The sequence below is a fragment of the Nomascus leucogenys genome, chromosome 10, assembly GCF_006542625.1.
Source record: "Nomascus leucogenys isolate Asia chromosome 10, Asia_NLE_v1, whole genome shotgun sequence".
Taxonomy (NCBI): domain Eukaryota; kingdom Metazoa; phylum Chordata; class Mammalia; order Primates; family Hylobatidae; genus Nomascus; species Nomascus leucogenys.
This window is the reverse complement of record NC_044390.1, coordinates 58,161,042-58,188,991: the sequence shown is the minus strand read 5'-3', so window position 1 is coordinate 58,188,991 and position 27,950 is coordinate 58,161,042. Positions and strand designations below refer to the sequence as shown.

Sequence of the window (27,950 nt, the reverse complement as noted above, 5' to 3'; positions counted from 1 at the left end):
GACTGGGAGTGGCCAAAAGGTTGGGCGGGACCTGAAGTGGGAGGAGGGAGGAGCCAAGCAGCACTGAGTTAAGGGAAGTTCTGTCTTGATGGGTGGGTTGTAGTGAAAGACGGAGGGACTAGAGGGGTGGGCAGGACTAGAAGAGGTTGTTTTTGGCCGGGCGAGGTGGTTCACGACTGTAATCCCAGCACTTTGGGAGGCCGAGGCGAGTGGATCACCTGAGGTCAGGAATTCGAGACCAGCCTGACCAACATGGTGAAACCCCATCTCTTCTAAAAATACAAAAATTAGCTGGGAGTGGTGGCTCACTCCTGTAGTCCCACCTACTCAGGAGGCTACTCACGAGGCTGAAGCACGATAATCGCTTGAACCCGGGAGGTAGAGGTTGCAGTGAGCTGAGATCGTGCCATTGCACTCCAGCCTGGGCGACAAGAGTGAACTTCGTCTCAAAAAAAAAAAAAAACGTTGGTTTTGTTTGGATGAGTGTTTGTAGCCAGAATTGGGAGTGGCCTAAAGTTGGGCGGGGCCTGAAGTAGGAGGAGCTAAAGGAAGTTCTATCTTTATAGGTGCGTTGTAGTGGAAGAGGGAGGAGCTAGAGGTGGGCGGGGCAGAATAGGTTGGTTTTGTTTGGATGCTTGTTTCTAGCTTGGACTAGGAGTGGCCAAAGGGGGTGGGTGGGGACTGAAGTGGGAGGAGCCAAGCAGCACTGGGCTACAGGAAGTTCTTTGTCTTGATAGGTGGGTTGTAACTGGAGAGGGAAGGGCCAGAAGGGGTGGGTGGTCACCGTTGTGAGGCCGTGAAATGGGAGGAGCCCTGAGCTCTGGCGTCCAGGTCAAGGACGCTTGGCCCCCTCCGTGTCCCGCAGCAAGAAGCGCAGCTCCCTCTTCCGGAAGATCACGAAGCAGTCGAACCTGCTGCATACTAGCCGCTCGCTGTCGTCGCTGAATCGCTCGCTGTCATCCAGCGATAGTCTCCCGGGCTCGCCTACGCACGGGCTGCCGGCGCGCTCGCCCACGCACAGCTACCGCTCCACGCCTGACTCCGCCTACCTAGGTATTACCTCCTGCACCTGCGCGGGGACCAAGCAGCGCGGGGTGGCCTGGCTGGTGCTCTGGCTGTACTCACTCGCTTCACCTCCTGTCTCCCGCAGGCGCCTCATCCCAGAGCAGCTCCCCAGCATCGAGCACGCCCAACTCGCCTGCGTCGTCGGCGTCGCACCACATTCGGCCCAGCACGCTGCACGGACTGTCGCCAAAGCTCCATCGCCAGTACCGCTCTGCGAGATGCAAGTCGGCCGGCAACATCCCTCTGTCGCCGCTGGCACACACGCCGTCCCCCACGCAGGCGTCACCGCCGCCACTGCCGGGCCACACGGTGGGCAGCTCGCACACTACGCAGAGCTTCCCGGCCAAGCTGCACTCATCGCCTCCCGTCGTGCGCCCGCGCCCCAAGAGTGCCGAGCCCCCTCGTTCGCCGCTCCTCAAGCGCGTGCAGTCGGCTGAGAAGCTGGGAGCCTCTTTGAGTGCGGACAAGAAGGGCGCGCTGCGCAAACACAGCCTCGAGGTGGGCCACCCGGATTTCCGCAAGGACTTCCATGGCGAGCTGGCGCTGCATAGCCTTGCGGAGTCCGACGGTGAGACGCCCCCAGTCGAGGGCCCTGGCGCGCCCCGGCAGGTCGCTGTCCGCCGCCTGGGCCGACAGGAGTCACCTTTGAGCCTCGGCGCGGACCCGTTGCTGCCCGAGGGTGCCTCCAGGCCACCAGTGTCAAGCAAGGAGAAGGAATCCCCGGGGGGCGCCGAGGCGTGCACCCCACCCCGCGCGACGACCCCTGGTGGCCGGACCCTGGAGCGGGACGTCGGCTGCACGCGGCATCAGAGCGTGCAGACGGAGGATGGCACTGGCGGGATGGCCAGGGCTGTGGCCAAGGCGGCGCTGAGCCCGGTGCAGGAACACGAGACAGGCCGGCGCAGCAGCTCTGGCGAGGCGGGCACGCCCCTGGTACCCATTGTCGTAGAGCCTGCGCGGCCCGGGGCTAAGGCTGTGGTGCCTCAGCCTCTGGGCACGGACTCCAAGGGGTTGCAGGAACCCGCACCCCTGGCGCCTTCCGTGCCCGAGGCCCCCCGGGGCCGGGAGCGCTGGGTGTTGGAGGTGGTGGAGGAGCGCACCACGCTGAGCGGGCCTCGCTCCAAGCCCGCCTCCCCAAAGCTCTCCCCGGAGCCCCAGACACCCTCCCTAGCCCCAGGGAAGTGCAGTGCACCCAGCAGTGCAGCGACCCCAGTCGCACCCGCATCCCTCTTGGGCTCGGGCACCAAGCCTGAATTGGGGCTGACCTCCCGGTGCCCTGCTGAAGCTGTGCCCCCAGCAGGCCTGACCAAAAAAGGAGTGTCCAGTCCCGCACCCCCGGGACCATAGCCAACGGGGGCATCGGCCCCGCGCTGTACAGCCGCCTGTATACATATGTACACATATAAATAAAGTGCGTCCGTGCTGCGTGAGTTTTCTGGGGCTCACTCCTCTCCAGGCAAGGCGAGACAGCACACGACCCTACCCCCATGCCCAGGTGTTTTTTGGGAGGTGGGACTCCAGTTCTGGTTACCATGGAGAGTGGAGGGAATTTTTTTTTTTTTTTTTTTTTTGAGACGGAGTCTCGCTCTTTCACCCAGGCTGGAGTGCAGTGGCGCGATCTCGGCTCACTGCAAGCTCCCCGCCTCCCGGGTTCACGCCATTCTCCTGCCTCAGCCTCTCCGAGTAGCTGGGACTACAGGCGCCCGCCACCACGCCCGGCTAATTTTTTGTATTTTTAGTAGAGACGGGGTTTCACCGTGGTCTCGATCTCCTGACCTCGTGATCCGCCCACCTCGGCCTCCCAAAGTGCTGGGATTACAAGCGTGAGCCACCGCGCCCGGCCGGAATTTTTGATATACACCTCTTGTGGTCCCACTTCTGGTCTCACCTCTGCACCAACTGCCCCCAAACCTTTAGAGGGAGAATTGATGCTGCGATGCTCTTGTGTCCCAGTGCCCACCTGAAGAAAAGGTTAACAGCCTCGTCCACCAATTTCCATTTATTTACTCCTCAACAATCCTGATGGCAGGTATTATGTTTCCCATTTTGCAGACAGGTAGACTGTGTCACAGACCGGTTAAGGCACACAATCAAGGTCATACAGCTAGGAAGGGGATGAACTGGGATTCAAAATCAAGTCCAAACTGGTTCCTGAGCCCTTAGGTTTTCTTTTTCTTTTTTTTTTTTTTTGATACGGAGTCTCATTCTGTCACCCAGGCTGAAGTGCCGTGGCGTTATCTCAGCTCACAACAACCTCTGCCTCCCGAGTTCAAGCGATTCTGCTGCCCCAGCCTCCCGAGTAGCTGGGACCACAGACGCATGCCACCATGCCTGGCTAATTTTTAAATATTTTTAATGGATATGGGTTTTTACCATGTTGGCCAGGCTGGTCTCGAACTCCTGACCTCAAGTGATCCGCCCATCTCAGCCTCCCAAAGTGCTGGGGTTACAGATGTGAGCCACTGTGCCCGCCCGCCACCCCCCCCGCCTTTTTTTTTTTTTTTGAAACAGTCTTGCTATGTGACCCAGGTTGGTGTAATCATTGTTCACTGTGACCATGATCTCCCTGGTTCAATCGATCCTCTGGCTTCAGTGGCTGGGACTACAGGCATTTATCACCACGCCCAGCTAACTTTTTTTTAAGTTCTAGTGGAGATGTGGTCTCACTATGTAGCCCAGGCTGGTCTCGAATTCCTGAGTTCAAGTGATCCTCCCTCCTTGGCTTTCCAAAGCGCTGGCATTACATACGTGAGCCACTGCACCTGGCCATAAGGGTTAGCTCTTATAAGCTCTGCTGGGCTTCCTGGCCATGCCATTACAGGGCTGGTAGTTCTTCACCAGTGGTTGGAAGGCCTTCCAGAGGGCTGGTAGCTGGGCACACAGTGTGCCCCCACCCCGTTGCTCCTCTCCCTGGTTCCGATTCATGTCACCCACGCAGGTCCAGGGCCCTTTTGGGGACACGCACCATTTGGAGTGGTCCTCTGTGCTGTTGAAACTTGGGCCGGCTGGTCCAGGGAAAGCTATCTGGTTCACATTCAGAACCTGCCAGATATCCGAGCAGTTAGAGGGCAGGATGCCTACAGTTTTGTGCCAGAACTGGACCTGCAGGTTGGTACCAAGGGCTGCCGCCAACCAGCCGGAGTACAGGTCTGCAAAGGATGGAGAGAGGGCACAGGTAGGGTCAGGGCCACTGCTAGGGAGTCCCTCGTCCACTTCTCCTCTCTCAGCTCAGTTTCCATATTTCCTTTTTTTTTTTTTTTTGACATGGAATCTTGCTCTGTCGCCCAGGCTAGAGTGCATTGGTGCAATCTAGGCTCATTGCAACCTCTGCCTCCGAGGTTCAAGTGATTCTCCTGCCTCAGCCTCCTGAGTAGCTGGGACTACAGGCATGCACAACCACACCCGGCTAATTTTTTAATAAAGAGGGGTTTCACCATGTTGGCCAGGCTGGTCTCAAACTCCTGACCCTGTAATCAGCCAGCACCCTCCACCACGCCCAGCTAATTTTTGTATTTTTAGTAGAGATGGAGTTTCACCATGTTGGCCAGACTGGTCTTGAACTCCTGGGCTCAAGTGATCCACCCACCTCTGTCTCCCAAAATGTTGGGATTACAGGCAAGCCACCGTGTCCGGCCCTAAGTGTTTTTAATTAATTAACTTATTTATTTTGAGACTGGGTCTCATTCTGACGCCCCAGCTGGAGTGCAGTGGCAGGATCACGACTCACTTGCAGCCTCAACCTCCTGGGCTCAAGCTATTCTCCCACCACAGCCTCCTGAGTAGTGGGTACTACACGTGTGTGCCACTATACCCCACTGATTAAATTTTTTTTGTAGAGATGGGGTCCCGCTATGTTGCCCAGGCTGGTCTCAAACTCCTGGGCTCAAGTGATCCTCCTGCCTCGACTGGGATTACAGGTGTGAGCCACTGTGCCTGGCCTATTTATTTGTATTTATTTATTTATTTTGAGACAGAGTCTCACTCTGTCACCCAGGCTGGAGTACAGTGGCACAATCTTGGCTCACTGCAAGCTCCACCTTCCAGGTTCATGCCATTCTCCTGCCTCAGCCTCCCAAGTAACTGGGACTACAGGCGCCCGCCACCATGCCCGGCTAATTTTTGTACTTTTAGTAGAGACAGAGTTTCACCATGTTAGCCAGGATGGTCTGGATCTCCTGACCTCATGATCTGCCCGCCTCAGCCTCCCAAACTGCTGGGATTACAGGCATGAGCCACTGCACCCAGCCTATTTATTTATTTTTAAATAAAGACAGGGTCTTGCTCTGTCGTCCAGGCTGGAATGCAGTAGAGTCACCATAGCTCACTGCAGTCTGAAACTCTGGGCTCAATTTATCCTCCTGCCTCAGCCTCCCAAGTGCCTGGCTAATTTTTAATTTTGTAGAGATGAGGTCTTGCTATGTTGCCCAGGCTTGTCTTGGACACCTGTCTTCAAATGATCCTCCTGCCTCAGCCTCCCAGGTAACTGGGATTACAGGAGTGAGGCACCACCTCTGTTGCCCAAATGACTTACATGCACCACTTCATTCACAGTTTTTTAAGTAGATGTCAGTATCCCCATTTTTCAGATGAGTAGACCAAGGCTCAGGTGAAATTATACATCACACAGCCAGAATCCAGGGTTTGAACCCAGGTCTGTTCACTGATCATGTGATTATAGCTCCCAAACGGACCTGGTCTGTACCCCTGACTCGAACTCAGCCATGGCCACACCAGTCACCCCGTCTGCAGAGAAGGAGCTCTCCAACCCTCAACCTTGAGACTCACCATCTCCAAATTTGCTGAACTTGGCAAAGCTCTGGAAAACAGCCCCGGCCTGGGATGTGAGTGTGATGCTGCTGTTCCAGGGTTCGTGGCTAACGTGGTGGCCCTTGACCACATTCTCCAAGTTGGGGAATTCCTGGGCAAAGATCCCTTCCAGCTGGTAGTTATAGACCTGGGGGTAGGTGTAGGTCAGCTGCTTGCCTGGAGGACAAGGGGAGGAGGAAATGCAAGATCGTTCCAGGTTCTGGTCAGTAAACCCAGGACTCATCCTGTGTCCCTGACTCCACTCACCAATCTTCGAGAATTGAGCGAAGGGAAAAGACACACAGAGCAAGGTCTGCCCGTAGGTACAGGCGCTATGAGGCCAGCTGTATGCAGCAGAGGAGGCCGGTGGAGGGAAGTTAGGTACACTGTGGATCAGCCAGAAGCCCCCATCGTGGTCGAAGAGCAGGACACCTGCACCAAAAGAAGGCATTAGAGGAGGTTGGGCGCAGTGGCTTATGCCTGTAATCCCAGCACTTTGGGAGACCGAGACAGACAGATCACCTGAGGTCAGGAGTTAGAAATCAGCCTGGCCAACATGGTGAAACCCCATCTCTACTAAGAATACAAAAATTAGGCCGGGCGTGGTGGCTCACGCCTGTAATCCCAGCACTTTAGGTGGCCGAGGCAGGTGGATCATGAGGTCAGGAGATTGAGACCATCCTGGCTAACACGGTGAAACCCTGTCTCTACTAAAAATATAAAAAATTAGCCAGGCATGGTGGTGGGCGCCTGTAGTCCCAGCTACTCGGGAGGCTGAGGCAGGAGAATGGCATTAACCCGGGAGGCGGAGGTTGCAGTGAGCAGAGATGGCGCTACTGCACTCCAGCTTGGGCGACAGAGCAAGGCTCCATTTCAAAAAAAAAGAACAAAAATTAGCTGGGCATGGTGGTGTGCGCCTGTAATCCCAGCTACTCAGTAGTCTGAGGCAGGAGAATCGCTTGAACCTGGGAGGCGGAGGTTGCAGTGAGCTGAGATCCACCACTGCACTCCAGCCTGGGCCACAGAGCAAAATTTCATCTCAAACATAAGTAAGTAAGTAAGTAAATAAATAAATAAGTAAATAAATAAATAAAAATTTAAAAAAAGAAGGCAGGCCCCGCGCAGTGTAATCCCAGCACTTTGGGAAGCCGAGGAGGGCAGATCACCTGAGGTTGGGGGTTCAAGACCAGCCTGGCCAACATGGAGAAACCTCATCTCTACTAAAAATACATTAGCCAGGCATGGTGGCGCATGCCTGTAATCCCAGCTACTAGGGAGGCTGATGCAGGAGAATCGCTTGAACCCAGGAGGCGGAGGTTGCGGTGAGCCGAGATTGCACCATTGCACTCCAGCCTGGGTAACAAGAGCAAAACTCCTTCTCAAAAAAAAAAAAACAACAAAAAAAAAGGCAATTAGAGGGTATTGCTCTAGGCCTCCCAGCAAGCTCTTCTGCAACCAGGAACACCCTCAGTTTGCAGCGGGGCTTAGAGAGCGTGCCAGCAGTGTTAGAACCACAGCTGAGCTCAGTTTTTGCAGGCATAAACTCGTATAGTCCAGAATAATGCCAAGATTAATATAAGGTAAGGAAACAGGCCAGGTGTGGCGGTTCAGCCGGTAATCGCAGCACATTAAGAGGCCAAGGTGGGTGGATTGCTTGAACCAGGACTTCGAGACCAGCCTGGGCAACATGGCAAAACCCCACTCTACAAAAATACAAAAAGTAGGCCAGGTATGGTGGCTCACGCCTGTAATCCCAGCACTTTGGGAGGCTGAGGCAGGTGGATCATCTGAGGTCAGGAGTTCAAGATCAGCCTGTCCAACCTGGTAAAACCCCATCTCTACTAAAAAATACAAAATTTAGCCAGGCGTGGTGGTGCACACCTGTAATCCCAACTACTCCAGAGGCTGAGGCAGAAGAATCGCTTGAACTGGGGAGACAGAGATTGCAGTGAGCTGAGATTGCGCCACCGAACTCCAGCCTGGGTGATGGAGAGAAAGTGTCGCAAAAAAAAAAAGCCAGGCATGGTGGGGGGTACCAGCAGGCCCAGTACTTGGGAGGCTGAGGTAGGAGGATCAGCTGAGCCCTGAGAGGTCAAGGCTGCAGTGAGCTGTGATACTGCACTCCAGCCTAGGTGACTCTGGGTGAGACCTTGTCTAAAAGAAAATAAAATGGGGGAAATAGATGCCCAAGGTCTGACAGGGGAGATCTCCCACCCTACTATGGAGGTCAGGGGTTAGCTTGGAAAAATGCATAGGAACTCGGCTGAGCAGAGTGGCTCATTCCTGTAATCCCAGCACTTTGGGAGGCCAAGGCGGGTAGATCACTTGAGGTAGATCACAGGAGTTTGAGACCAGCCTGACCAACATGGTGAAACCTCGTCTGTACTAAAAATATAAAAATTAGCCTGGTGTGGCGGCACGCCTTTAATACCAGCTACTTCGGAGGCTGAGACAGGAGAATTACTTCAACCCCAGAGGCAGAGATTGCAGTGAGCCAAGATTGTGCCACTGCACTCCAGCTTGGGTGACAGAGCGAACTCCCACCATCTCAAAAACAAAGAAAAAAAAAAGTTGGGGGGAATAGATGCCCAGGGTCTGACAGTGCAGATCTCCCTGACCACCCCATGCACGTCAGGGGTTAGCTTGGAAAAATGGGACCCGAGTCTTTCCCCAGCCCCCAATCCAGGCCTCACCCTTCGTGTGCCCACGCATGGAAGAGTCCTGAGCCTTGCTGGGTTGAGGCGGTTGGTCATTGTAGAGCAGGAAGGCGAGCTGGGGGCGGATAAACGGAGGCAACGTGAAACTCCTCCCAGGCAGGGCGGCCCTAGAGTTTCGCCCCTACTTGGCCCGGGGCCCCCTTCACCTGGCTGGTGTTGCTCCGGTACAGCGGCTGCAGGCTCCGGCCCACGGCCCCCTCCGGGCTGTTGATGAGTCCCCTGCCGTCCCGCCAGCCTCCGGAGCTCTCGTCCAGATACTTGTACTGCAGCCCTCTCTGCGCCGCCTCCCCGGACCCTCTAAGAGCTGGCAGCTTGTAGACCACGAACCTGGAGGTCGGAGAATGCACAGAAATAGGAGAGAGGGAAGAGAAGGCACCCCAGGGTTCCCCGAGGAGGTAGCCATCCCGGTCGAGTGACCCCCGCCGGACCCCGGGGCGATGGTAGGCCCCTTGCTGCGCACTCACCAGTCTACAGGCTGCCCGGAGTCCCCGTAGCAGGTCAGGGCCCCGGCGGGGACGCACAGCAGCGCTGTCAGCAGCAGCGGGATCATCGCTGCTATAGGGCTGAGATCCAGGAATCTGTGTCGGGACTGCGGGGCGCTGGGTTACAACAGAGGCCAGGACTGGCACCTGGCGCCTTTCACTTCCCTAAACTTGCCTGGGAACCTGGGCGGGGACATCATGAGGGTAGAGACTCCTCCCCCGAGACGCGACGCTGCGTTTTGGAGAGGCAAAAGGCAGCAAGTCTGCCCAGACCACGCCCACGACGGGTCCGGCGCTCCAGCGTCTCCTGGAGCCTGGCCACCGTTCCTTTTCGTGGTAGCTAATCCCAGCTCGCGCTCTTCTGTCTGACCCAACTCCTGCCCGGGTTTCTGGATCAGGCACAAGTTTGATTTTATTTTTGATTCCAGCCCTACAACCTGGGTCCAACTCTTGTGACCTTTGTTCTTCTTCCTTTTTTTTTTTTTTTTTTAAGACGGAGTTTCACTCTTGTCGCCCAGGCTGGAGTGCAACAGCACGATCTCGGTTCACTGCAACCTCCGCCTTCCTGATTAAAGCGATTATCCTGCCTCAGCTTCCCGAGTAGCTGGGATTACAGGCGCCCGACACCACGCCCGGCTAATTTTTGTAGTTTTAGTAGAGACGGGGTTTTTCCCTATTGACTAGCTGGTCTCGAACTCCTGACCTCGTGATCCACCAGCCTCGGCCCCCAAAAGTGCCGAGATTACAGAAGTGAGCCACCGCGCCCCTTAAGAAGCGTTTGCGTTACAGTGGATCTTCCCCTTTTTCTTTCTGTTTTTTTTTTTTTTTTTTTTCCGGACAATATCTTGCTCTGTTGCCCAGGCCGGAGTGCAGTGGCGCAATCTTGGCTCACTGCAACCTCTGCCTCCCCAGCTCAAGTGATCCTCTCACCTCAGCCTCCCGAGTAGCTGGGATCACAGGCACATGCCACTACGCCCAACTAATTTTTGTAGTTTTTTTGGAAACGCGATTTCACTATGTGGCTCAGGCTCAACTCCTGAGCTCAAGGGATCCACCTGCCTTGCCTCCCAAAGTGCTGGGATTATAGGCATGTAATCCACCCCACCCAGACTCCCCTTTTTCATTCTGCACGTTTTCTCCAGGATCCCTTGAGCTAGCAAAGAGGTGACTGTACGTTTGTTTTTTGTCATTTTGAGACAGGATAATGGTTTCTCACCCAGGCTAGAATGCAGTGACTCCATCACGGTTCACTGCAGCCTCAACCTACTGGGCTCAAGAGATCCTCCAAGGTAGCTGGTACTACAGGCCTGTGCCACCACACCCAGATAATTGTTCATTGCAGAGATGAGGGTCTCACTACGTTGCCCAGGCTGCTCTGGAACTCCTGGGTTCAAGTGATTCTCCTACCTCAGCCTCAAAGGATCATGGCAGGGCAAAGGGCTATGGGAATCTGAGTACTGGCTTGAAACTGCCTTTGCAAAAATTATGACAGAAAATTATGTCAATGAAAGAGCTCTGACCTAATCAACTCCATCTTGCCTTTAATCTCCAAACTGCCCTTACTTGGTCATTCCTGGGTGTGGGGCCAAGCTAACTTTTATTTTTTTTTTGACATGTTGTCTCACTCTGTCGCCCAGGCTGGAGTCCAGTGGTGTCATCTCAACTCACTGCAACATCCGCCTCCTAGGTTCAAGCGATCCTCCTGCCTCAGCTTCCTGAGTAGCTGGGGTTACAGTCATGTGCCACATGCCCAGCTAATTTTTGTATTTTTGGTAGAGACTGGGTTTCGCCATTTTTGGTAGAGATGGGGTTTCACCTTGGAGCTCAGGCTGGTGTCGAAATCCTGGGTTCAAGTGATCTGCCTGCCTCAGCCTGCCAAATTGCTGGGATTAAAGAGGGAGCCACCATGCCAGGTCCCAAGCTAATTTTGGGAGGAATTTAGTTTATAGCTTAAATGATAATAGCCCTTCTCCAGACTAAACTGCCTTTGTAGAAATAATGAAAGGGCACTGGGTTAGGAGGATGAGAGGAGCCTGAATTCTGCTAAAATGTAGTCGTAGTAGTTAAATTATGACCAGCCATTATTTCGGCCGGGTGCAGTGCCTCACGCATGTAATCCCAGCACTTTGAGAGGCCGAGGCCGGTGGATTACCTGAGGTCAGGATTTCGAAACCAGCCTGGCCAACATTTCGAAACCCTGTCTCTTCTAAAAATACAAAAACTAGCCGGGCGTGGTGGCATGTGCCTGTAATCCCAGCTACCTGGTAGGCTGACACAGGAGAATCACTTGAACCCAGGAGGCAGAGGTTTCAGTGAGCAGAGATGGCACCACTGCGCTCCAGCCTGGGCGAGAGCAAGACTCCGTCTCAAAAACAAAAACAAAGATGGCCAGCCATTATTCTGGAGGTCACAAGGTTTGCAACTTCCCTAGTTATTTCTGCAAATAACATGACTATTGCAAAACCTAACACTGGCCTTTTTAGATGTCTTTTTAGGCTTTTTGCATATCTGACAACTGGATGACTCCACCCAGACTAGCGACTCTATGGTCCCCACCCAGAAGCTGACTCAGCAACTGTTTTCCACAGCCCCAGGATTGCATCAAGGCGCCCATTCCCTAGCCCTCCTGCCCACCAAACTGTTCTTGAATAACCCTAGCCTCTGAATTTTCAGGGAGGCTGATTCAAGTAATAAAACTCCGATCTCCCATTTAGCTGGCTGTATGTGGATTAAACTCTTTCTCTTTTGCAATCCCTCTGTCTTGATAAATTGGCTCTATCTGGACAGTGGGCAAGATGAACCCCCTGGGCATTCATAGGCTGTGGACTCTTAATTGCAGGGAGATGTTTGCTGTCAATGTCCGCAGGGTTCAAGGCAGAAGACAAGGACGGCGTAGCCTGAACTGGGTGGGAAAAGAGAGGACAGCAAGGCCTGCAGTGCCTAAGGGGGCTTGTTGGAGTTGAGGGGTGTCACTGTAGTTTAGGAGATGAGGGTGTGTAAGGCCCTCTAATATGACCTCTAGGTTTACAGCCTCCTGCCATCTTCCAGCCTCCAAAACCCAAAAATTCAGGCCAACGCTTAAGCTTTATCTGGGAGGGGCATTTTTATAGGACCCATAACCATTGACAGTTAATATCAGCCACAATAAGGGACCTTCAGGAGCCGCTTTCTAGACCCAGGGTCTCTGGGAAGTCTCATCCCACACCCTCTCCTGCTGTCCAGGGCCATCTGGAAGCTGGTCTGAGTGTCCACTGAGTCCGTTTATTTGGCGATCTGTCTCACTGGGTTTGCATGACAGTTTGGACATCTCTGTGTGGCTCCCTGTGGCTGAAGGCTTGTCGGATTTTCCGTAAGAGGCTCCCCCAGGGCTGTCTATGGGTCCGTGTTTGGTATTTGGGTAGATCTTTGGGACCTCGAGTCCAGGAGAGGGTCCATTCGTGGGAAAGCCACCCAGCATTGTGTTACGCGCGTCCGTGTGAAGAGACCACCAGACAGGCTTCTTGTCCCATCCCCAGTCCTCAGGAGAGTCCAAGTGCCAGGGCAGGGCTCAAAGGTGGCGCTTCATGTGCAAGGCCAGGTGGTCAGAGCGCGAAAAAGCACGTGGGCAGAGCTGGCAGCGGAAGGGGCGCTGCCCCGTGTGTTTCCGGTAGTGGCGGGTCAGCTCGTCCGAGCGTGCGAATCTCCAGCCGCAGCCTTCCCACGTGCAGGCGTATGGCTTCTCCCCTAGGGGACAAGGAAGCCATAAGCTCCACTGTCAGCCCAGTCATGTCCCCGGGTCCCCTGCATCTGGCCACACCCCTTTACTCAGCCTGGGTTGGGACTAGGATAAACAAAGTGAGGCCCCTAGGGCACAAAATTGAAGGAGGCACTCACTCTCAGAGGCCAGCCAAGACCAAGTCCCGCCCTCTGCAACCCTTCTTCCCCGTAACTACAGCGAGTGCCACGCCCTTTCTCATGTCCAGGTCCCGCCCCCTCACCTGTGTGCGTGCGCAGATGCGCCTTCAGGTGGGAGCTCTTGGTGTAGCTCTTGCCGCAACCCGGGTGCGCGCACGTGTGCGCTGCCTGCCTCTTGCGCGCCCACGAACGTCGGCCGCGCTTGGATGGGGCGGCCTCGGCTATCACACCTGGATCCTCTGCAGTCCCCCCGAGTCCAGTGCCCACCGTCCCGGGTCCCAAACAACTCAGGAAGGAGGGGGACGTGGCGGGACCGGACGCGGGTCCCTGGAGCCCGCGGAAGAGCTGGAAGTGCCCTTGGTACTGAGGCGCCGGGTACATCGCGGGGTACCCGGACAGCAGCCCGTAGGGGGCGCCCGACGCCGCAGGCACTGAACGCCCGGTCCGCGGGAAGTAGCCGCCCGAGGAGCCGGCGCCGGGCCCCGGGTACACCGGTTGCAGCGCCAGCGCCTTGGGCTCGGGGGCCGGGGCTGGAGCCAGGGCTGGGCCCACGAAGGCGTCGGGAGCCGGGGCTCGCAGGGCAGGGCGCACCCAACCCGAGTGATCCTCCGAACCCAAGAGCCCAGCCATCAGCCCCGGGCCGCCAGCATATGCGCCCAGAGTCTCCGGCGGCGGCGGATATTGCGCCCCGGGGGCCTCGCTAGGCGCCAGAGCGCAGGTCTGGGGCGCGCCACCCGGCTCCGGGCCCGAGAAGTTGGTGAGGAGGAGATCCAGGTCCCAGGTGGCGTCCGCGCCCCTCTCATCGTCCTCCTCCTCCCCGGGCTGGTCCTCAGACTTCACGTGGAGGGGCGGCTCCGTGGGGTCAGGAGGACCCGGGCCCATGTCCTGCGCCTCTTCGGAGCGCCACCACTGCGGGAGGGAGCAGGCAGCTCGAGGTTCGGTAGACACTGGGGTGCCCTGCCCAGGGACATCGCGGGCTGGACACTCTGACGCAGAGGCTTTGGAAAGGGGTCTTGTTTGCCTGTCTGTCTGTCCCACTTCCCCAACACTGCCCCTCTAGCCGCCCCTCTCCCGCCTCACCGCCCCCCCCCCCCCAGCTCCAGGGACAGAAGCCGATCAGGTCTGGCTGGAGACAGGAGATAAGACTTCCACTATCTGGAACCACACTCGGGGATGGGGGAAGGGGTAGCAGAGCTGCTGGAGATGGAAAACTGGCGGAGGGGGAGAGGATGCGAGCCTTGACTTAGTTTCCCCCCAGAACATCCCACTCCTTCCCTGTCTCCCAAAACAAGATTAATTCCGAAATTTTGGATGTCCCCCAGACACATTCATCATTTCCCGCTGATATCTGGAAGACTGTCTGTGAGCCTAGATCTGGTTCCTTTTTTTTTTTTTTTTTCTTGAGATAGGGTCTTACTCTTTTGCCCAGGCTGGAATGCAGTGGTGCAGCTCACTGTATCCTTACTCTCCTGGGCTCTAATGATCCTCCTGCATCAGCCTACAGAGTACCTGGGACTACAGGCACACGCCCCCATGCCTGGCTAATGTTTTTGTTATTTTTTGTAGAGATGGGGTTTCACCATGTTGCCCAGGCTACCTTCGTTTTCTATTACCGAAATAGATCACTTAGAACCTCAAACCCCTAGACCACCCTCCTCACCCCCTGCCAGACTAAGCTGAGATCCCCTCACCTGGACTGAGTGTACCTCAGTCCTGGTTAAATCTCTTGATTTCAGGTCAAGATGCAGGTCTGGACCCTGCTGGTCTGTGACTGTGGCCTTGGAATTCCAGCCAGCCCACCTAGACCCCACCTTCTAGGCCCCACCTTGAGGAAGTCATCCTGTGTGTCCGGGAAAGGGCCCAGGGCGGTCAGTGTGCTGATGGAGGGCAAGGCGGTCTCGGCTGTGGCCATGGCTGGCTGATGCCCACCTGGGCCTCAAGCCTCCTCTTCCTCGGCTGCCTCGTGAACTCTGAGGCTGTGATAGCCCCTTCGAGGGCTCCTCTCTGCCCTTAGCTGATTGGCTGCAGCCTCTGATAAGGCGAGGCGAGGCAAGGGGGGGATCACTGTTTCTGGGGCACAAACTTCACATTGGCCTGTCTGGGGCTGGGGCTTAAAGACTAATCCTGTGTCCAAAGCCAAGTCAAATATCAGGGGTTGGGAGATTCAGGGTTTGAGGGTCCAGGTGCTGGGTAAAAAGAGACATTGGGTCTCTAAAGAAGGAGAGACTTGGGGGTCTTCCCTCAGTTTACTTTCCTGGAAAGGGCAGAAAGGGTATTCTGGGAAGAAGCTGTGGGACCCTCGTCCCCCTGATTGAGGCGCCGCAGCCCTCCCCCTCCCCAGTAAACAGCAACAACCGTGCCGATGGCGGGACTTGGCACAAGCTCCCCGCCAAGCATTATCAGACACCCCAGACGTTGGAGGCTGCTATCAGGTGGGGGCCCAGGCCAGCTAGAGCTCTGTCCTCCAGTGAAGGGGAGGGCTGGGGGTTGGGTCTTCAAATTAGCCTGGCTTTCAATTTGCCTGGGTTGGGACCTCCCAGGGTCTGAGCCCTGCAGCAGGAGGAAGCCCCTGCCAACTGGCCCACCATTGGCTACTGGGGACCCTTCGGTGGCACTGCATGGGACTGCATGGAGGCTGGTTCAGTGCCAGCTGCTTTAGTGCAATGGGGGCAGCCAAGGGAAAAGTGATCCTCTCTCCTCCTGGGTGGGATAGGACCACTGGATCAAGCCACAGGCAGTATCTAACCTGCAGGAGACCAGTACCCTGGCTCTGGGCCTGGCTGCTCGTTGATTCTGCCCAACGTGAGGAGAGGATCTGAGTTTCTACAACAGGAACCTCCACTCTGGTGCCCTGGGAGCCTGGGAAGGGGACATGGATACGTATTACAGACACATAACTCATAGTCATTCATTGGAAGACTGAGGCAGAAGGATCACTTGACGCCAGGATTTCAAGACCAGCCTGGGCAACATAGAACCTATCTCTCCAACAAAAAGCTGTGAGTGGTGGTGCATGCCCATAGTCCCAGCTACTCAGGAGGCTGAGATGGGAGGATTGCCTGAGCCCAGGAGGTCGGAGCTGCACTGAACTATAATCACACCACTGCAGTCCAGCCTGGGGGACAGAGAGCAAGACTCCGTCGCTGAAAAAATAAAAAAAGTTGGGTGGCTATCTTTATTCCTGGCAGATCAACGTGGGTGACACAAACAAAAACAAGGCCAGGTACGGTGGCTCACACTTGTAACCCCAGCACTTTGGGAAGCCAAGGTGGGGAGATCACTTGAGGTCAGGAGGTCGAGACCAGACTGGCCAACATGGTGAAGCCCTCTCTCTGCTAAAAATACAAAAATTAGCTGGGCATGGTGTCACATGCTTGTAATCCCAGCACTTTGGGAAGCTGAGGCAGGCAGATCACCTGAGGCCAGGAGTTCGAGACCAGCCTGGCCAACACAGTGAAACCCTGTCTGTACTAAAAGTAAAAAATTGGCTAGGGATGGTGGCATACGCCTCTAATCCCAGGTACCTGGGAGGCTGAGGCACAAGAATCACTTGAGCCTGGGAGGCAGAGGTTGCAGTGAGCCAAGATCACGCCACTGCACTCCAGCCTGGGCTACAGAGCGAGACTCTGTCTCTAAAAAACAAAAACAAAACAGGCTGGGAGCAGTGAGTAGTGGCTCATGCCTGCAGTCCCAGCACTTTGGGAGGCCAAGGTAGGAGGAATGCTTGAGCCCAGGAGTTCGAGACCAGCTTGGGCGACATAGCGAGATCCCATCTCCAAAAACAAAAACAAAAACACAGTTACTCACAGGACCATGCAATTACATAACAACATGAGTTCCTGGTCCCTCAGTCACACTGATCATATAATCCGTGCACATATAATTGTGTGTCTGTCTATATATATGGACTATGCACAGACACACAATTCCCAGTCACTAAAACACAATCCTATGCTATATTGGTTACACAATGTCATAGCCAAACAATCTCTAAAACACAGAATTCATAATCCACAGGCAGGCACACAGTTATACAACCCTACTGACACAATTTAGCCATAATTGAGCAGACACACATGGGGAGTCAGATACATTGTCACAGAACTTTTTTTTTTAGACAGTGTCTCTCTCTGTCACCCATGCTGGAGTGCAGTGGCATGATTTTGGCTCACTGCCACCTCTGCCTCCTAGGCTCAAGTGATTCCTCTGCCTCAGCCTCCCAAGTAGCTGGGATTACAGGTGCCTGCTACCACGCCAGGCTAATTTTTTTTTTTTTGAGACAGAGTTTCACTCTTGTTGCCCAGGCTGGAGTGCAATGGCATGATCTCGGATCACTGCAACCTCTGCCACCTGGGTTCAAGCGATTCTCCTGCCTCAGCCTCCCGAGTTGCTGGGATTACAGGCACCCACCACTAGGCCTGGCTAATTTTTGTATTTTTAGTAGAGATGGGGTTTCCCCATGTTGGCCAGGCTGGTCTCGAACTCCTGACCTCAGGTGATCCACCCTCCTTGGCCTCCCAAAGTGCTGGGATTACAGGCATGAGCCACCCCACCCAGTCAAAACCTACACTTTATATAGTCACACCACCCGTCACTTTTACAATATGTAAAGTAATTATTTAGTCACACAGTTGCATAGCTACCAGTGCCCAACCATAGGGGATGCACCCAGTTAAACACAGACAACCACAAGGACATGGCATCACAGGTCCTGAGAATCAAGACATACACATTTCTCAACAGATACACAATCAGAATGGGTGCATCACAAATGCACTACACAAAAAGACAAAACAGGCGGGGCGTGGTGGCTCATGCCTGTAATCCCAGCACTTTGGGAGGCCGAGGTGGGTGGATCACTTGAGGTCAGGAGTTTGAGGCCAGCCTGGCCAACATGGTGAAACCCGTCTCTACTAAAAATGAGAAAAAAGACCAGGCATGGTGGCTCACACCTGTCATCCCAGCTACTCAGGAGGCTGAGGCAGAAGAATTGCTTGAATCCAGTAGGCAGAGGTTGCAGTGAGCCAAGATTGCGCCACTGCACTCCAGCCTGGGCAACAGAGTGAGAATCCATCTCAAAAAAAAAAAAAAAAAAAAAAATGGCCAGGCATGATGGCATGCTTCAGTGGTCCCAGCTACTTGGAGGTTGAGGTGGGAGGATCGCCCAGGAGGTGGAAGCTGCTACGATATGAGCTATGATCGCGCCACTGCACTCCAGCCTGAGCGACAGAACGAGACCCTGTCCAAAAAGAAAAACAAAAACAAAACAACCCACATAGACTCACAGAATCACACAAGTTCACACACACACACACACACACACACAGTCACAAGTATCTACATGTGCTTCCTGGGACAGACTGGCAGACAGGTTTGCTAAGATCGCCCACTGGGAGCTCATCTTCCCCACAACCAACGCCCAATTAGAGAACTGGAGTCTGGCCTCCTGGGTTCGGGAGGATGCCTTAGTGCTCGCGCCAGAATTTCTTTGTTTAATTCTTGGCTCCCTCCGCACACACCCCCTGCAACTGACCAACCAGGAGTGGGCCGAGCCCTTTCCTACGGCCAATAAGAGGAGAAACCCAGCTGGCCAATCGGTTTCCCGCACTCGTCTTCCGCCCCTACCCCGTCCGCTTCTTAAAGGGGCTAGCCCGTCTCTGTCTGGGTCCCCCCTATTTCCACAGGTAAGGCTACCTTAGCCCTTTTAAAAGGTAGAGCTGCGGAGGGGCCGGATTCTAGGAGGAACCAATGAAAAGCCTTACTCGGCCTCCGCTCCTCCCACTTCTTGCTGAGGTCAAAGGCCTGCATCAGTTGCACAGTAGCCTCGGCAGTGAACCTGGAGGTAGTACTAGTAAGGAAGGTGCGGTGGCCCCAGCCGTGGGTGAGAGGAGCTCTGCTCTGACACCCCTGTTCCTGTAGGTCGCCGTCGTTGCTCCGCTCGCTCTGAGAGAGCATGGCCCTGAGAGGCGTCTCCGTGCGGCTGCTGAGCCGCGGACCCGGCCTGCGCGTCCTTCGCATGTGGGTCTCGTCGGCGGCGCAGACCGGTGAGTGCGGGGTCGGGAGTGTGGAGGGAAGGAGGGAGGAACTGGGGGTTTAGGGACTTTCCGGGGTGACTTTCCCGTTCTGTGCTTGCAGAGAAAGGCGGCAGGACACAGAGCCAACTGGCCAAGTGTAAGGACCTCTAGTCGCGCCGTCTGTCTGCTGCCCCTGTTCAGCTGTCTGTCTGCCCCAGGTGGACTCTGTCCCAGAATCCGAGGGCTGCCCGAGCGGGGTGGCAGGGTCGTGGCCAGGGTCAGAGGCACTTAGGCAGTGAGTGCGCTGTGCCTGCGGGGCCGGAGAAAGGTCACCTGGTCAGTCTCGCTTGCAGCTCGCAGTAGGCGGGGGGCGACATGGGTGTGGAGGGGTAGGGCTGATGAGGGTCCGAGAAGGGAGGGCACAGTGATCTTGCGGACTGGACCGAGGCGAATTCCCCTTCCCAGCCTCGCGTCCCAAGTTTGACTGGCAGGACCCGCTGGTGCTGGAGGAGCAGCTGACCACAGATGAGATCCTCATCAGGGACACCTTCCGCACCTACTGCCAGGAAAGACTCATGCCTCGCATCCTGTTGGCCAATCGCAACGAAGGTGGGCGGGCTGATGGGTGCCCTGAGGCTGCTCCTCCCCCTGGAGCCACACCCACCCCTCCTCTAGGCCCCTCTGTCCCTGGGGCTGGGGCTTCCTGTGGCCTAGGGCTGGGCCTGAATTTGGGCACTGGTCCCTTTGCAGTTTTTCATCGGGAGATCATTTCGGAGATGGGGGAGTTGGGTGTGCTGGGCCCCACCATCAAAGGTAGGAACAAGTATCTCTCCACACACCGCAGACCCCTCTGTATTCTGAAAGCCTCTTCCTCCTTCCCTCCTTTCCTCCCTCCCTCCCTTTCTTCCTTCCTTCTCTTTCTTTTCCTTTCCTTTTGTTTCCTTTCTTCCTTTTTTTCCTCCCCCCACCAGAGTCTGGCTCTGTTGCCCAGGCTGGAGTGCAGTGGCACCATCTTGGCTCACTGCAAACTCTGCCTCCCAGGCTCAAGCGATTCTCCTGCCTCAGCCCCTCTAGTAGCTAGGATTATAGGCATGTGCCACCATGCCCGGCTAATTTTTGTATTTTTAGTAGAGACAGGGTTTCACCATGTTGGCCAGGCCGGTCTCAAACTCCTGACCTCACGTGATCCACCCACCTCAGCCTCCTAAAGTGCTGGGATTACAGGCATGAGCCACCACGTTCAGCCTTCTTTTTGAGATGGAGTTTCGCTCTTGTTGCCCAGGCTGGAGCGCAGTGGTGCGATCTTGGCTCACTGCAGCCTCCACCTCCTGGGTTTAAGTGATTCTCCTGCCTCAGGCTCCCGAGTAGCTGGGATTACAGGCATCTGCCACCACGCCTGGCTAATTTTTATATTTTTAGTAGAGATGGGGTTTCACCATGTTGGCCAGGCTAGTCTCGAACTCCTGACCTCAGGTGATCCACCCGCCTCGGCCTCCCGATTACAGGTGTGAGCCACCGTGGCCCGGCCCTTTTCTTTTCTTTTCTTTTCTTTTTTTTTTTTTTGAGATGGAGTCTTGCTCTGTCACCCAGCCTGGATTACTGGATTACAGTGGTGCGATCTTGGCTCACTGCAGTTTCCTCCTCCCAGGTTCAAGCAATTCTGCCACCTCAGCCTTCTGAGTAGCTGGGATTACAGGGGCGCACCACCATGCCCAGCTTATTTTTGTATTTTTTAGTAGAAATGGAATTTCACCATGTTGGCCAGGTTGGTCTTGAACTCCTGACCTCAGGTGATCCACCCACCTCGGCCTCCCAAAGTGCTGGGATTATAAGCGTGAGCCACCGTGCCTGGCCCCTTTGTTTCTTTTTTTAGAGACAGGGTCTCACTATGTTGCCCAGGCTGGTCTCAAGTGATCCTCCTGCTTTACTGAAAGCCCCCTTCTTTCCCTAAGCCACAGTTTCCCAGTCTGTAAAGTGGGGCTGTTGTCCCACCCTCTGAAAGTGGCTATGGAGATGAAATGAATAAACCTCAGCTAGGGCCAGCTTGGTGCCTGCCTCCTTGTGTGTCCTTATCCAGCCCTGTCTCTTGGGTCTTAGCTGGGCAGGGCCCTGTTCTCTATTGTCCTGCTTTCCCCTCCTACTACCACCAGGATATGGTTGTGCTGGGGTTTCGTCTGTGGCCTATGGGCTCCTGGCCCGAGAGCTGGAGCGGGTGGACAGTGGCTACAGGTCGGTGATGAGTGTCCAGTCCTCCCTCGTCATGCACCCTATCTATGCCTATGGCAGCGAGGAACAGCGGCAGAAGTACCTGCCCCGGCTGGGTGAGTGGCTGCCCATGGGGCCTGGTGGAAGGAAGATAGTCTCTGAGGTCTGGAACTCAAGGGTGGGGCTGTCCCCTGAGCCTATTCTGTCCCTATCTCAAAGATAGCATAAGTGGCCACCTGCACCCCCTGCCAGACCCTGGGCTTCACCTGGAGATCTGATCCCTAGCCAGCCTGACTGTCCCCCTCTGTGACCACTGGCATCTCCCTATGCTTTCTGTGTTCCCCAGCCCAGCCCAAAGTGTAAAGTCCACCAGGTCCCTGCTGGCCATTTGCAGTGGCTCACACCTATAATCCCAGCACTTTGGGAGGGTGAAGTGAGAAGATCCCTTGAGCCCAAGAGTTCGAAACCAGCCTGGGCAACGTAAGGAGACCCCATGTCTATTAAAAAAAAAAACAAAGGAAAGCGCCTGTGTGACCTGCGCTAAGCGGATGTTGGCCCGCTTTTCTGTGGTGCCTCGGAGGTGTTCACCTGCTTCAAGATGAAGCTGAACATCTCCTTCCCAGCCACTGGCTGCCAGAAACTCATTGAAGTGGACGATGAACGCAAACTTTGTACTTTTTATGAGAAGCATATGGCCACAGAAGTTGCTGCTGGCGCTCTGGGTGAAGAATGGAAGAGTTACGTGGTCCGAATCAGTGGTGGGAACAACAAACAAGGTTTCCCCTTGAAACAGGGTGTCTTGACCCATGGCCGTGTCCACCTGCTACTGAGTAAGGGGCATTCCTGTTACAGACCAAGGAGAACTGGAGAAAGAAAGAGAAAATCAGTTCGTGGTTGCATTGTGGATGCCATTCTGAGTGTTCTCAACTCAGATTGTTGAGAACAATAACTCAGGTTATTGTAAAAAAAAAAAAAAAAAAAAAAGGAGAGAAGGATATTCCTGGACTGACTGATACTATGGTGCTTCGTCGCCTGGGGCCCAATAGAACTAGCAGAATCCGTAAATTTTTCAATCTCTCTAAAGAAGATGATGTCTGCCAGTATGTTGTAAGAAAGCCCTTAAACAAAGAAGGTAAGAAACCTAGGACCAAAGCACCCAAGATTCAGCATCTTGTTACTCCACATGTCCTGCAGCACAAACAGCAGCGTATTGCTCTGAAGAAGCAGCATATTAAGAAAAATAAGGAAGAGGCTGCAGAATATGCTAAACTTTTGGCCAAGAGAATGAAGGAGGCTAAGGAGAAGCACCAGGGACAAATCGTGAAGAGACACAGACCGTCCTCTCTGCAAGCTTCTACTTCTAAGTCTGAATCCAGTCAGAAATAAGATTTTTTGAGTAACAAATAAGATCAGATTTGCAAAAAAAAAAAAAACCCACAAGGCCCTGTGTGACCAGGCCTCTGCTGACCTTCCCACCTCATCTCTGGCCACTCATGTGCTCCTCCCAGCCAGACTTAGCTACTTGAAATTCTCCAGAAGTACCACCAGTTCTTTACACATCTGTTCCCTCTCCTGGCACTGCTCTTCCCCACAGCCTCCTGCTTAACTCCTCACACCCTTCTAGTTTGGCCAACTCCTTCCTGACTGCCTGGGTCCCCCTCCCCATCTTGGCATTGTGATCATGACTTTGGGGTAACCTGTCTTTTGAAAGCAGGGCCAGATCTAACTTAGCTATGAGGTCTGACTCGGGGTGAGGGTAATTTTTTTTTTCTTTTTTTGAGACAAAGTTCCGCTCTGTCCCCTAGGCTGGAGTGCCGTGGTACGATCTTGGCTCACTGCAACCTGCAGTTCCCCAGTTCAAGCAATTCCTGTGCCTCAGCCTCCCGAGTAGCTGGGATTACAGGTGCTTGCTACCCGTGCCTGGCTAATTTTTGTATTTTTAGTAGAGATGGTGTTACACCATGTTGGCCAGGCTGGTCTCGAACTCCTGACTTCAAGTGATCCATCCACCTCGGCCTCCCAAAGTGCGGAGATTACATGTGTGAGCCACCTCGCCTGGCCTAATTTTTTTTTTTTTTTTTTTTTTTTTTTGAGACGGAGTCTCACTCTGTCGCCCAGGCTGGAGTGCAGTGGCGCGATCTCGGCTCACTGCAAACTCCGCCTCCCGGGTTCACGCCATTCTCCTGCCTCAGCCTCTCCGAGTAGCTGGGACTACAGGCGCCCGCCACCACGCCTGGCTAATTTTTTTGTATTTTTAATAGAGACGGGGTTTCACCATGGTCTCAATCTCCTGACCTCGTGATCCACCCGCCTCGGCCTCCCAAAGTGCTGGGATTACAAGCGTGAGCCACCGCGCCCGGCCAATTTTTTGTATTTTTAGTAGAGATGGGGTTTCACTATATTGGTCAGGCTGGATTTTTTTTCTTTTTTGAGATGGAGTCTTGCTCTGTTGCCCAGGCTGTAGTGCAGTGGCATGATCTTGGCTCACTGCAACCTCTCCTGCCCAGGTTCAAGTGATTCTCCTGCCTCAGTCTCCTGAGTAGCTGGGATTACAGGCACCCACCACCACATCTGGCTTTTTTTGTTGTTTTTTAAGTAGAGATGGGGTTTCACCATGTTGGCCAGGCTGGTCTGGAACTCCTGACCCCAATTGATCCACCCGCCTCGGCCTCCTAAAGTGCTGGGATTACAGGCATGAGCCACTGCACCCCACCATGAGGATAATTTTTGAGTAAGGGGATGTATCGGGGACCAGGCAGCCTTGTGACCTTGTCTTGTGCCTGCAGCCAAGGGGGAGCTCTTGGGCTGCTTCGGGCTCACAGAGCCCAACAGCGGAAGTGACCCTAGCAGCATGGAGACCAGAGCCCGCTACAACTCATCCAACAAGAGCTACACCCTCAATGGGACCAAGACCTGGTAAGGGTTTTGGGTGGTGGGCAGGTGGTGAACAGGGACAAAGGGGCACTGGTCAGACCTCTCACTGACTGTTCCATCCCCAGGATCACGAACTCGCCTATGGCCGATCTGTTTGTAGTGTGGGCTCGGTGTGAAGATGGCTGCATTCGGGGCTTCCTGCTGGAGAAGGGGATGCAGGGTCTCTCGGCCCCCAGGATCCAGGGCAAGTTCTCGCTGCGGGCCTCAGCCACAGGCATGATCATCATGGACGGTGTGGAGGCGCCAGAGGAGAACGTGCTCCCTGGTGCATCCAGCCTGGGGGTAAGTGGCAGCTACTTTGGGAATGGGTGTTGGGTCACCTGCGGGTGCGGCTTTGTCAGGCAGGCTCCGTGCTGGGGACGCGGCTCCCTGTGCCTGTGGAGCCCACACAGTGGTGATTCTTACTCAGCCGGACTCACTGACGTGCTGAAAACTGCCCCCATTTGGTGACTGTCTCGCTCATCCCGGCTCTGCCCGGGACACATGGGCCTGAACCAGCTCAGTCATTTGACTCACAGTGCATCTTCTGGCATCCGTCAGCCTCCTGGCTCTGAGCATGGAACCCAGATGCCAGGCTGGGTAGGACTGTATGCAAACCGAGTGATCAGGCACCGAGCTTCGGTGCCAGGGCCGTCTGTGATGTGAACCACAATCTGAGTCCCCCTGCGTGGGGTGGCTGGGGAGGAGGCTTTCCCTGCTTCGGAGTTGGTTCTGCATAGGCCCTCTTGGTGTCTCTTGGGTGGGGCTGAGGCGCCATCTCAACCCTACAGGGTCCCTTCGGCTGCCTGAACAACGCCCGGTACGGCATCGCGTGGGGCGTGCTTGGAGCTTCAGAGTTCTGCTTGCACACAGCCCGGCAGTACGCCCTCGACAGGTGTGTGGGGGCTGCAGTGAGATTCTCTCGGGGTGTGGGGCAGCTTGGGTTTCATTCTCTACCCCATGGGTGACTCCCCAGCCCCCACCCACCAGGCCTGAGTTCCTTGCTCTGGAATGACCAGTGACGTCCTTCTGAGCCGCCGTGGGCTGAGTCGACGGCAGGGCCAGGGCGAGCTTGGGGGCACTAAGGCAGCCCGGGAAGGCTTCCTGGAGCAGGGGGCCCCAGGACAGGGACAGGGTGGGAGAGTGGGCCTCCCCTCCCCCTTACCCTGCCATTGCCCATGTAGGATGCAGTTTGGTGTCCCGCTGGCCAGGAACCAGCTGATTCAGAAGAAGCTGGCAGACATGCTCACTGAGATTACCCTGGGCCTTCACGCCTGCCTGCAGCTCGGCCGCTTGAAGGACCAGGACAAGTAGGGGCTGTGTGGCGGGGGCGGGGGGGTGGCAGCGGTGGGTGGAGGACCTTGTGTCCTTCCTGGAGAGAAAGGTCCTTCCTGCCTGGTGGCCCTGGGGACCTGAACCTTCTGCTCTCCCTCTTGTCCTTGATGGGCTGGGCTGAGGACAGCCCCACTGGTCCCTCACTGGGAGCTTGGCTGCATCAGGGAATCCTCACCCCGGGCTAGGTTTGCTTGGGGCATCCGGATGCCAGGATCCCCAGTCCTTGTTACCCTCATGTGCCGCTCCCAGGGCTGCCCCCGAGATGGTCTCTCTGCTGAAGAGGAATAACTGCGGGAAAGCCCTGGACATTGCCCGCCAGGCCCGAGACATGCTGGGGGGGAATGGGATTTCTGACGAGTATCACGTGATACGGCACGCCATGAACCTGGAGGCCGTGAACACCTACGAAGGTAGGAGCTGGACCTCGGAGGGCTCACTGCGGCCCTAGTGTCTGGGGAGGGGGTACAGCGAGGTGGGATGGGACAGGCCTGAGTCCAACTCCACCTATCACTAAGTGACAGTGTGACCTGGGGCGAGCCTCACCCCTCTGTCGCTCATCTGGAGTTGCTCACGTGGGGACTGTGGAAGTGAAGTGCTTCATGTACCACACGGAGGCCCCATCAGGCCTTGCGAGGGGCTCCCAGCTCTTTCTCCCACATGCTCGGGAGGAGGGATGTTCCTGAGACAGGTAAGCTCTGAAGGCAGCCCAGGGGTGAGGCCCGACTCTAGCAAGCTGGTGGACGCAAGGGAGTGAGCGAAGCTGCACGCAGGACTCAACGCTCCATTTTATGTTAAGAGACAAAAGTCATCTTCAGACGATGGTGTTTGCACCCTGCAACTGATGGTGATTTACATGGGGGCCCAGAACCCCTTGCTTGGTGGGAAGACAGATGTGGAAAAAGATACTTAAAAAAAAAAAGTGCAAACCCAGCATGCGCTATGCAGAAATAGAGGGAGGTATGAGGACCCCCCGGGCAGAGAGGCTTCCAGACAGACAGAACAGCAAATGCAGGAGGGGTGCCTTCCCTGCGCACCCTGCAACCCCAGATCTTGTCTCTTTCTGGCAGCTGGGGGTTGGGGGGATCCTACAAATGTGAGAATGACCCTAAGGACAAGCAGAGGGCGCCATGAGACGGTTTTATGCAGAGAAGGGATGAGTCAGATTTGGTGCTTTAGGGGCTGGGTGCAGTGGCTCACACCTGTAATCCCAACACTTTGGGAGGCTAAGGCGGGAGGATTGCTTGAGCCCAGGAGTTAGAAGTTACAGTGAGCTATGATCACCCCACTGCACTCCAGCCTGGGTGACAGAGTGAGATCCTATCTATATTAAAAAAAAAAAAAAAGGTTTGTACTTTAGGAAGTAAACAGAATTGGCTCTAAAAAGGAGCCTACAATCTGCCTTCTGCTTCAAGGAGCTGGGGAGGAGCAAAGGATGAGACACCAGGGCGTGGGGTGTGGGATTCTCTGGGAGAGGCGGCTTCAGATGAGCAGAGGTCAGTTGAGGCAAGTGACTGCTTTTCCAATGTGCTGTCCCTCCCATCCCTCCTGAAGGTAAGAAAGGGCCTGCTGTGTTTCCCTGGAACTCAGGGGTGCTTTCAGCCTCTGTGGCAAGGAAGCGTGGCCAGGTTGAAAATCAAACATTTAATAAACTGCGGGGCTGGGGGTGGGGAGAACTTGCCAAGGGTGGGGAGCACGAAGGCTGGGCCTGTGGCAGGGGCTGGACTTGCTACATTTTGGGAGTTCAGCACAAGGAGCTTTGGGTTTTTGTTTTTTTCTGCCAAGATGCATTATAGAACCATGAAAAACAATTTCTCAGTGTGGCCCAAATGGTGGCCTCACAGTCTTCTCCTGGAGACTGTCACTAAGGCGTGAGTCTCCCGGCAGCTGTCAGCATTCACCATCTCTGTGGGTCTGTTCTTCTGAAGCAGTGGCCTGGGGATACATGAAAATTGATTTTAAAGGGAAGTTGTGAGCTATGAAAACTCCAAACTGACTCTGTATTAATCTTGTCCAGGTACACATGACATTCACGCCCTGATCCTTGGGAGAGCTATCACGGGAATCCAGGCGTTCACGGCCAGCAAGTGAGCCCGCTCCATCAGGGACCCGAAACTCTCATGCCCCTTTCTGGAGAGATGCCTGGCTGGACCACAGGAGCGCTGTGCTCTGAGCTTAGAAAGGGAGGTGGCGGATGGAGTGGGAAGTGAGAGACACTGATTTTTAAATATCAAAATTTCCCTTCTGAAGTTGTTCAGATGTGTTCCTTAAAAAGAAGATGGAATTCTCTGTAGAGCGTCTCAATCCACTTTTAACCATGGATGAGAACAGACTCCATTTACCCTGAAATAGCAGCTTCTCTTGAGAGGAGAGTGACATTGAAGCAACTCCATCTGCTCCAGCCGACCCCCTCACACCAAGTTCACAGTGCACGCCCTCCCTCCCTCCCATCTGGGGGTAGTGCCTTATGCTGGGTGTTGACGCAGAGTGAGGGAGAGGAAAATAAAGAGCTGCACATCTGA

General features: G+C 54.9%; 5 protein-coding genes across 9 annotated transcripts in view; 3 read left to right on the top strand and 2 right to left on the bottom strand.

The window, feature by feature from the left end:
* MAST1 (microtubule associated serine/threonine kinase 1) overlaps positions 1–2,495 on the top strand; it is a 42,300-nt gene extending 39,805 nt beyond the window's left edge. For 3 of the 4 annotated variants that reach the window (XM_030820695.1, XM_030820694.1, XM_030820696.1), the window contains 2 exons: positions 866–1,053; positions 1,151–2,412. In XM_030820695.1, the coding sequence (XP_030676555.1) occupies positions 866–1,053; positions 1,151–2,412 (1,450 nt within the window). Of the gene's footprint in view, positions 1–865; positions 1,054–1,150 lie in introns of all 4 variants that reach the window. The other variant, XM_012509478.2, reaches the window with a different exon arrangement.
* A 553-nt stretch (positions 2,496–3,048) lies between these two features.
* Positions 3,049–9,269, bottom strand: DNASE2 (deoxyribonuclease 2, lysosomal). The gene is made up of 6 exons (XM_003275589.3): positions 9,053–9,269; positions 8,735–8,915; positions 8,565–8,643; positions 6,139–6,303; positions 5,851–6,048; positions 3,049–4,214 (listed from the first exon to the last, which is right to left on the bottom strand). Exons 1-6 carry the CDS (start codon positions 9,136–9,138, stop codon positions 3,841–3,843), a joined length of 1,083 nt encoding a protein of 360 aa, XP_003275637.1. The 5' UTR covers positions 9,139–9,269; the 3' UTR covers positions 3,049–3,840.
* Positions 9,270–12,154: 2,885 nt separating this feature from the next.
* On the bottom strand, positions 12,155–14,899 carry KLF1 (Kruppel like factor 1). Its single transcript, XM_003275591.3, has 3 exons — positions 14,790–14,899; positions 13,048–13,873; positions 12,155–12,793 (listed from the first exon to the last, which is right to left on the bottom strand). The coding sequence occupies exons 1-3, from the start codon at positions 14,874–14,876 to the stop codon at positions 12,618–12,620; spliced, it is 1,089 nt and encodes a 362-aa protein (XP_003275639.1). The 5' UTR covers positions 14,877–14,899; the 3' UTR covers positions 12,155–12,617.
* A 3,742-nt stretch (positions 14,900–18,641) lies between these two features.
* GCDH (glutaryl-CoA dehydrogenase) lies at positions 18,642–27,950 on the top strand. Of its 2 annotated transcripts, none has more exons than XM_030820692.1 (12): positions 18,642–18,806; positions 18,884–19,008; positions 19,100–19,135; positions 19,444–19,587; positions 19,729–19,791; positions 21,129–21,299; positions 23,970–24,099; positions 24,183–24,399; positions 24,888–24,991; positions 25,281–25,406; positions 25,681–25,841; positions 27,446–27,950. In XM_030820692.1, exons 2-12 carry the CDS (start codon positions 18,918–18,920, stop codon positions 27,517–27,519), a joined length of 1,317 nt encoding a protein of 438 aa, XP_030676552.1. In that variant the 5' UTR covers positions 18,642–18,806; positions 18,884–18,917; the 3' UTR covers positions 27,520–27,950. The 2 variants fall into 2 exon arrangements, with proteins under 2 accessions (XP_030676552.1, XP_030676551.1); XM_030820691.1 differs by having other exon boundaries at positions 18,642–18,813; positions 18,881–19,008.
* On the top strand, positions 21,317–22,616 carry LOC100600765 (40S ribosomal protein S6-like). The gene is made up of 2 exons (XM_003275594.4): positions 21,317–22,120; positions 22,159–22,616. Exons 1-2 carry the CDS (start codon positions 21,782–21,784, stop codon positions 22,567–22,569), a joined length of 750 nt encoding a protein of 249 aa, XP_003275642.1. The 5' UTR covers positions 21,317–21,781; the 3' UTR covers positions 22,570–22,616.